The 10,000-nt window shown below is 35.3% G+C and overlaps 1 protein-coding gene across 1 annotated transcript in view; it reads right to left on the bottom strand.

Annotated features, from left to right (window-relative positions):
• Nucleotides 1–10,000, bottom strand: part of mafb (MAF bZIP transcription factor b) — a gene marked incomplete at its 5' end in the record, with an annotated part of 79,383 nt that overhangs the window by 63,421 nt on the left and 5,962 nt on the right. Inside the window, one exon of the mRNA XM_081356431.1 lies at nt 5,941–6,008. Coding sequence (XP_081212557.1) covers nt 5,981–6,008 — 28 coding nt within the window. The 3' untranslated portion in view covers nt 5,941–5,980. The remainder of the gene's footprint in view (nt 1–5,940; nt 6,009–10,000) is intronic.

The raw sequence follows: 10,000 nt of genomic DNA, 5'->3' as shown, positions 1-10,000 counted from the left end.
GCAATTTAGTGCATCTAAAATATATTGACTTTAAATGTAACACTACAGTAAAAATGATAATCAAGTTCTTAGCATGTGCGTTAGTATGTCCGTCAACACATCAAAGTGTGTGTGCTTCTTTACAGCATGACAAAAAAAATTAATAAATCATAATGATTTAAAATGGCCTTTAAAGTAAAACTTAATTTATCATTATTACAAGTTCACTTTTTAAAAGTCTACTTAAGTATGTTAAGAAACAGTCATGAAAGAGGACTATTTAATACACTAAAGTGGCCTTTTATATTAATATTATTATTTATAGTATTAATATATTACCTGGTACAGTTTTTGTAAATATACTTTAGATACTAAGATTTGAAGTTAAGTGCACATTCAACTCAAGCACACTTCTTTCCCAAGGCATTTTAAATCTGAAACTTAAGCGACACATCTAAGATGTTTTTAAATCAGAGGAGACAATCCCAGAATGCACTGCATGACAGCCAAAGATCGGAATAATGCGGAGAATCACTAAAATAGCTGAAAATAATAAAACAAATCAACTATTTGTGGTTGCCTCATGTTTCCTGACGATAATAACCTCCAGAAGTGTGAAATTCATGATGTGTGTGTCAGGCTGACTGCAATGTAGCTAGTGCATGTGACCCGTGGTGCATTCTGGGAGAGTTGGGTCGGTCAGGACATCTGCTGATAATAAGGTCCAGCGACAGTAAACACAGGCCTCTCTGCAACAAGCCTTTAAAATACCTGTAAAACACTTTAAACACGCCTTTTAAAGCGTTCACAAGCCCCTCGCTCCCCGTAACGCCTCTGTTGCACTTCCTGACATGAAAATTTAAACAAGCACTTACAGCCGGAGCCGGTGCGGATATTGGGTTTCTGAAAGACAGCCATACTGGCGGATTTTTCTCATCACTGCATCAGAATACAGTCAGAGTCTGTAAATGTGTAAACAATTTCAAGTTTCCAATTATTTTCCACTATATTCATATCCAAAATACACGTTTTGAGCCTGTGAATATTTATTTATTTTTTGGTCAGCAATCCATTACAGTATAAATTACCCTACTATCAACATAAACGTCATTTGTCTTTTGTGTTTTGAAAACAATTAAGATTAGTACCACAGTCAATTATGAATTGTAAATTAAAAATGTGAATTATGACCAAATTTCATAAACATAATCGCTTTCCTGCCAAATATCTGTGACATTTTTGTATCATCAACATGCTATTATAGTTTTTGTTCAGATTTTTAATTATATATTTTTTTATTTTAATTTTAGTTAAATTTTTGTTGTTTGTTGTTTTTGTTTTTAATTAAATGTATACACATTTTATAAAGTTTATTTAGTTTTGGTTATTTTAGTACTTTAACTTAAAGTAAACAAAAGCTGAAATAAGTTTAAGATTTGTTAAATTCTATTTTATTGGAGTTAATGTTTATTTTTATTTCAAGTAATGCATTTTTTTTTAAATGGTTTTAGTTTTAGTTAACTATAATAACCCTGTCAAATATCCATGCATTTAAAGTCAATGTTTTGTTAAATTCAGTTTATTTTCTGAATTTACTTATGAATATCAACTTATCAGATACATTTGTTATTGGTGTAAATATTTTATATACATTTTATATGCATTAATCACTAAAAGATGTTCAGTCTTAGAATTAGTTCATTGATTAATCAGTCAATTTCAGATTAGACTGATCAAAAAAGAAAAAAAAAAAAGGAAACAGTAATTCCAAAAATCCAAAATTTAATTTTACAGCACATAATTTGAGAGATATTAAACATGCTTGAATGTGTGCTGCAGTGTGTTTACTGTGAAGAGCTCAAACACACACAGAGCGGGTTAAAGACACACAGATACGAGGTGTGAACGCGTGTTCAGAAACAGACCCTGCCTCAGCCCTGCTATTGCCTTATTTATTTATTTCTGATAGTTAGTTCCCGCAGAGCTCGCAAAATTAATGTCAGCCGGCAGAAAATAGACACCGAAAGCTAAAATTCAGCACTTTCTGCCCACAGAAGTTATTTGTCAAGCTAACAAGGAGTCGAAGAGGCGCACTGTTCCTGCGGCCCGGGGAAATATATGCCATCGGATCTACTGCGAGAATAAAGGGATAAAAGAGAGAAGGTTATGGGTGCCAGTTCTGTCTCACACACACACACACACACACACACACACACACACACACACACACACACACACACACACACACAGTCTGAAGGAGACGACGAGATCAACTGACCAGACGAGTGAGATTATACCAGTCCGTAAACACACAGTCACACTGATGCTCCCTCGGGACTCGCATGAGGACTGAACACATTTAATCAGTTTATGAAATATAAGTTCTCACTGTAAAAATATTATCAATAAAACATGACATGTTTTTACATTGCTTTAACTCATCGAAACAAGTTATGCAATTTTCAACTTTTTTTTTATAAGTTATATGAGATTCAACTAATTTTTTTAAGTCAGTTTAATATAATTTATGTTGAAAAGACTTATACATGCAAGTTGATTGTACTTAATTTAAGGAAGCATGTAATATTTGTACTTGTTAGTTTCGTACATTTTTTTTAATTATTCTAAATAAACATTTAGAAACCATTTAATAATTTAATAATATAAATAATTCCAAATTTAAATAAACTTTTTGAGTAAATATGTCATGTGGTGTAACCAAGTGAAAAATAAATAAATAAATAATATATACTGTGTATGTGTATATATATATATATATATATATATATATATATATATATATATATATACACACACACACACATATTATTGGATGTATGCTTTACGTTAAAAAGTATTCTTTTTGATAAATATGATTTTTTTCATCATAAATATCGTGACATTTTCTTGGGGTTATTCCACTTGACAGCCTGAAATAAACTCGTCATGTCATAAAAAGGCCAAACTAACTGATATTTTAGAGACTTAATGATCTTGACACATTGTTCCTAGAATTTTGTGCTTTTCTCGCCATATGACAACAAAATGTCTTCCTGCGTGTTGGTTCTTCCACACACTGACCGAATAAAATGTTAAAAAAAACTTTTTTCCATATAAATTAATGGGGTGAAAAAATTACTGAGAGTGTCTGATGATGATCTTACTCCACCCTGACATCCATCCATCCATCCATCCATCCATCCATCCATCCATCAACGTGTCTATCTATTTATATATCTATAAAAAGGGCAGGAAAAAGATACTGACCCCAAAACAAGTCTTTCTCTATTGCTATTGAACAGTGTGTATTAGGGTTCAATTAAACACCAGACGTAAAACACTAGAGAGAGAGAGAGAGAGAGAGAGAGAGAGAGAGAGAGAGAGAGAGAGAGAGAGAGATATGCTATAGGGTACAGGAAGACTGCTGCGTTTTGGTGGAAATTATGCGCTTTGATCAGTGAAATCCTACAAAAACAGCATTAATAATCTCATAAATATAAAGGCACAGCATGAAGAGATGTTTAAACGTCCTAAAACCCACAGCACAGCGCGGTCTCCCGGGCCTGAGCCGAGCCGGAGCTCAGCCGGATGAGAGCAGGACAGGACCGCTTCTCCTTGAGTCTGCCTGTATTTTTATCCACACGAGTGTCTTCAGGAGGAGCTGCTAAATATAACTCATATCCTTACTGGCTTTGGTTACATTCAACATACCTGCACACACACACATTTAGACAGCGGACGGGATGAGGATAGAGAAGGGATTTGGCGTGCAGTTGTAAAACCAGGTATCAAAAACAAAATCACTTTCACAATCGCTGTGCAACAACAACAACAACAACATCCCAGCGACGACACTAAAGAAAGTGTGTCCGCACGAAGATAAGACAAACAGGCGTGTGTTTCCTGAGCCCTGATCATGACCTCACCTGTGTTTCACTGCAGCGGATATATGCGGTTTAATGCTGGAGAATCAACGCAGAACATCAATACTGTCCTATCAGATTCACCCTCAGCGAACTAGAACAAGCCCACGCACACACACACAAGCAGACATACGCACACACACTAGGGTTGTAACGGCATGAGGTTTCCACGGTATGATAATCGTCTCAGAAAACATCACGGTTTAAAGGTATACGGTATTAAACAATCATTATTATTAAAACAATATTAAAACAAACTTTTCTAATGAAATAAAAAACGTTTGAGTCTGAGTATGAGTCTTCCTTTTGAAAAAAATTAGAAAAAATAAAGCTGTACATCTCCTATTTGAACAAATACTGTATGTCTAATAAAATCTTAACTTATTTTTATTCTTAATTTATTCATTATTATTTAAGATAATAATAAGATAATAGAGTCTTATGAAATGTATTTTATTTCTTCAGAAATTCTGGGTTGTCTGATATCATTTGTCTGGATTCTATGATATTATTGAAAATGCAATCAAATGAAATGTAACAACTTTCGTGCACAACAGAGGTTTACTAAATTAAAACTGACAAAAAACTATATTATTTCTTAAACTTTATTATTGTTGTTGTTATAACTTTAAGTTGGCTTCATTCTATTGTACAATAGTAATATATTTCTTTAAGCTAAACCGAACTTTTATTTTGACAGGTTGTACTAAACTCCTATGAGTTTCAGTCAGAGTGAGTTTGACGATGAGTAAATAACATTAAATACTCATATAGCGATTTGATTTATTGCACAGCTATATTTTAGATTTATTCATCCATCTATCAAACCGCGCATGTTACGTGACATCTGCGTGATATTGTAAATTCCCTCAGTAACACGGAATTAATACGGCCTTAAGTTATAAGTGAAACTTTATCCACAGGGATGGTGTTCGTGGATATGGGAGAACATGTTTGACGTGTTTCCTCCTTTTGCAGCAACTCTTCTTCAAGGAAACCCCGCGTTCGTTTTTCGCATATATGCACAGGTGAGATCTGATCTGGTTTCATTTTTTTCCCAAATCCGTGGATAAGCAAATGTTCACGATATGATAATCGTACATGTCAATATCGTGATAAACCGCCATACCGGTATACCGCTACAACCCTAACACACACACACAGGTTTTTCTAGTAAAATACCATAACTTAACCTAATCTTTCAAATAAACCTTCACAAATCATATTCAGCAGCAGATTTAAAGCAAAACCAGCTTTGGCCAGTTTCTGAACCTCAGTGTTTCACAGGGGTTATTATATGAGGCAGGACAGTTTCTGGTAGCCGCTCGGTTTACTGTATGTTGGGAAAACCAATGACAAGATCAATAACACTCCGTTACACACCTGAAAACAAACCATTCACACACACACACACACACACACACACACTGAACAAACTCACAGAAGTCACACTGTGACCGTCAACAAACCTCCAGACATCAGACAATAACCTTCCTTTATTTCCACCACGCCTGCTAGTCAGTAATGACCGTCTCATGCTAAATAAACTAAATACATAAGCTACTGAATATATGAGAATATGACTGCTAGAGAGTAAATTATGTCACACACACTGCACATCATAACAAGGGTTTTCATTGACAACCACAAAACAAACGATAATGCACTATTTAAATAATCAAACATGGAAATAATAATTACAAAATTATAATTGGAATACTACTTATTAAAACCACATAAATTAAGATAAAAATATGCACAATGTGTTTAATATCGGTTCGGTACTCCTTTGTGTATTACGTATAATTTAATTATGAATCAAGTTTCAAGTAAAATGTATTTTAATTCACTTTTATTCTTTTTGAACAACACAATGTTCAATTTCTGAACTGCAGAAAAGATTTTGTTTAAATATCACATATAGAAAAATCTACTATTATTATACTAGTAGGCTATATTTGTATAAATATATACTATTGTATTCATAAATAGGGAGTGATAATTTTCATCTAGTCAGAATGAAAATCTTTGCTCTTACCTCAGACTGCAGGGGCAAAGGGCAGGGGTCAGAGGTCGTATCACAGGTGTAGAAACTTTCGTGATGTCCTTCCATGATGAACAAAATATGCAAAAGAAAGAGAGATAACAAAATAATAATTACTATAATTCTATAAAATAGAAAGGTCCCTCGACCCAGTTCACTTCACACACACCATTCACTCTGCTCTGTAATCACTGCGGGACACACTGGTGAACTTTGACCTCACGCCACCGCACACACACAGACATTTGTGTTTACAGCTAACTCTATTAGAGTAAAATATCTCCAGAAAGTTTAGAGAGCAAACGATAACATCTGTCCTGTACATCTCTACCTCAGGATGTGAACAGCGTTTAAATGCAGTGATAAAAAGAGATGCTTTAAACGAGCTTTAAGAGAGAGCTCACGTGCACGCGAACACGTGTTTACTATAGCGCGCAGCTGAACGTCAACTTTCTTGTTTCTAAACGGCCACGTTTGAAATACGTTTTTTGTGTGGAAAACAAAGGGTTAGATCTCTGTTGTGTTTCACAGAAGAACGAAATGAGTGATAAATGAATGAGAATTTTCTTTTCCTTTCTCTCCCCTCAAAAGTGGAAAAACTTGGCAACATTTCTGCATTATAATAATACGTTGCTTCCTGTATGTTTCGCGGCACTTTCAATTTCAAACTGAAACGTCCAGTAAGTGGCGCCAAAACCGTTCAGCGTTAAGGCCCGTTCACACCAAGGACGATAACTATAAAGATAACGATAAAGATATAATTCTAAAAATCGATCTCCATATTAAAGAATAACAGAGTTCACACCACAACTATAACGATACAGATATGAGGAACGATATCGTTGGGATCACTTTCAGAACGATTTTTTTTCCAGCTGTCTAACATAAAACACTGACAGCCAATCAGAATCCATTCTAATTTAAAGGTCTCGCGCATTTAAAATGGATCTGGATCATCCGGGCGCGCGCGTGCTTAGAATAAAAAGACCGTTATCGGTCGTTGGTGTGGACGCATATATAGTTATCTTTATAGTTATCTTTATAGTTATCGTGCTTGGTGTGAACGGGCCTTAACAAAACAGATGGACTTCTCTTCACTTCTCAAACAGATGGACATGACCTCATATCACCTTGGTTGTTGTGTGTATCGCTGCAGTTCGGGTGTGGAAAGTCTGGTAAGTGGCATAAAGGTTCTCCTCTCTAAATATCGTTTGAAAATAACGCACCACCTTAAAAAAACAGCCTAAAAAACATGCTGAAGTAACTGTTAACCCTGCCGTTTTAGCTCTCGGAAAATTCCTACTTCCTGTTGTGATTACGAGCTCATCGTATTCAAATTTTGACTTGAGAGGGCGTTCATGTCCGCATTTTTTTTTTTTTTTTTTTTTTTTTTTTTTTTACTGGGAAACTAGTATTTAAGATAAATCCACAGCATAAATATTGGTGTTTTACTTCCACAGCTGGAAACTGCAGTGAATTGAACGTGAAGGTGTGTTTTTGAAGTTTCAGAAAAATGTAGGTAGAGGGGAATTTTTCCACTGACCATGCATTGTATTTTTCCTGTATTGTGAACTATTCCTTTTATATTGCTTTAAATAAGTTTGCATTTATCCTTTTCTGAGATAGTCACCATCCACTTCCACTGTTTAGAAGCCTTTATATTTTGCTGTTTTCATTTTCAATTGAAAAAATCATTAAAGTCACCATGAAATCAAAATGGATTATTCTTATTTTTCTTTTTGGAATATTGCCGTATTTATTATAAATGATGTATCTGTGCACATCATTATCCATGCTTCAGTAATCTTGAATCAGAATAACTTCCCTTCTCTGATGATGTGGGCGGGGCAACCTGTCACTCACATGAGATCCACCAATAGCAAACCACAACCATCCAATCAATTCTCAGGCCCTGCCCACATTTGTTCTTGTTCCTGAAGCCGTTTTACTCGGATATACGGCACAATAGGGAAGAAAAGAAGAGCACAACTTCTGTTTCATGCAGACTTTAACATATCAAAAGGCACAGAGAGAGAAACGTTTCGAGGTGAATACACATGATTGACAAAATAGTAATTTTTGCCTGCGCTCTGCCTTTAGGATGGAGGTAACAGTGGTTCAAAAGCAGAGTAAGCGCGGTAGAGTGTTGAAACGGGGCATTGTGAAGCGCGTTATTGATACGAGTGGCTCAGAGCAGCTCAAGGACTTGCTTCAGTTTTCATATTCCCCTCACTGCTGTGCTCTCTGCCACAGGACATGACATCACTCGCCGGGGTCACGACCCGCACGGAGAGGGGGAGAGATGAAGACGAGGACAGAGAGGCTTGGGAAGTGGAGCTCTGTAGGTCACCTTGCCTGGCTGAGAGATCAATGTCGCTTTGACTCGCTGGTTAAAGAGAGAGAGAGCGAGAGACTGCAGTCCAGACACCTTGCCAGTAAATCACCTTGCCAGCTTCATTGAGATGCAGGTATAACACAGGATGGGCACAAGGCCAAAACACACACACACACACACACTCGTCTATGGTCTCTTCCTTAAACTCTTTCATACTTTTGCAATTAACGGGATAGTTCAGGCAAACATTACGATTCTGTACAGCTGTTTTGGCTTTATAAGACTCATGAAAACTAGACGAAATTGTTATTTATCAAGAAAAGGGTGAATGTTTGTTGCAGAGTGAGCACTGAAGACAGCAGTGTGCCGAAACGTTTGCTCCTGTTCACTTGTTTTTAATTCATTTTGCACTTTTTGCATGATCCATAAAATAGAATAAATGTTTTGATAGACTTTTGTAGCCTGTACTGAATCTATGTTAATCAGCCGTGCTTTAGACATTGTGATATATTAAGGAATAGTTCATCAGAAATGGGGAAAAATAACAATAAATTAAAATATATAATATAACAATAATGAATGGTAGACTTTACAATAAGGTTCATTAGTTAACATGAACTAATAATGAACTGCACATTATTAATCTCTTAATTTACTAATACTTTATTAAATTCTTGTTAGCATTAGTTAATGCACTGTGAACTAACATGAGCAAACAATGAACAGCTGGATTTTTATGAACTAGCATTAACAAAGATTAATAAATACTGTACAAATGTATTGCTCATTGTTAGTTCATGTTGATTAATACATTAACGAATGTTAACTAATGAATTGTAAAGTGTTACCCGAAAAATAGAAAAACAATGTAACTCTTATTATGTAAATGATTGAACTGTCAGTGATTTCATATCGTTGACCTCGGATATTGCGACAGAAGACAACTATATTATTTGCAATAACCTTGCAGCCAATGATTTTACGATACTTTTTGTTTTTTAACTTTGTGAAGCGGAAACTGTTCACTTTCACTGGTAAAAGAGCAGCGTGAACCTTCTACTAAATCTCTCCTTTTCACTGAGAAACGAGAATCAAATGACATGAAGCTGAGCATTTTATTGCAGATTTCAGTAACACTTTACAATAAGGTTCGTTAGTGAACATTAGTTAACTACCTTAGTTAACATGAACTAAGAATGAACAATAGCATTTATTAATCTTAGTTAATATTCATTTCAACATTTACTAATACGTTATTAAAATCAAAGGTTGTAATTGTGAACATTAGTTAATGCACCGTGAACATGAACAAACAATGACCAGCTGGATTATTATTAACTAACATTAACAAAGTTTAAAAAACACTGTAAAAAATGTATTGATCACTGTTAGTTCATGTTAGTAATACATTAATGTTAAATAATGAACCTTACTGTAAAGTGTTACCCAGATTTATTATGTTTCTGTTGATTTATTTGACTCTGGATCTACTCTACATCTTATCATCTAGTTTCCGCATGTTTGATGAACTCTGCCTTGAACTCGACGCAGGATGATCTGACGCATGGCTGGTTCCCCAGAACACACTCCTCACATCACGCGCGGCGTCTCGAAGCCTCAAACCTCAGGCAATCAACAGAAACACATCCAGTCCCTCCGTGTAGCGGCGGAGCGAAGTTAAATGATTATCTTTTCTATAAGTCAGGTTTACAGCGGCAT

The sequence above is a fragment of the Scardinius erythrophthalmus genome (genome assembly GCF_964197995.2).
Source record: "Scardinius erythrophthalmus genome assembly, chromosome: 24".
Taxonomy (NCBI): Eukaryota; Metazoa; Chordata; class Actinopteri; order Cypriniformes; family Leuciscidae; genus Scardinius; species Scardinius erythrophthalmus.
This window is presented reverse-complemented; position numbering and strand designations above follow the sequence as displayed.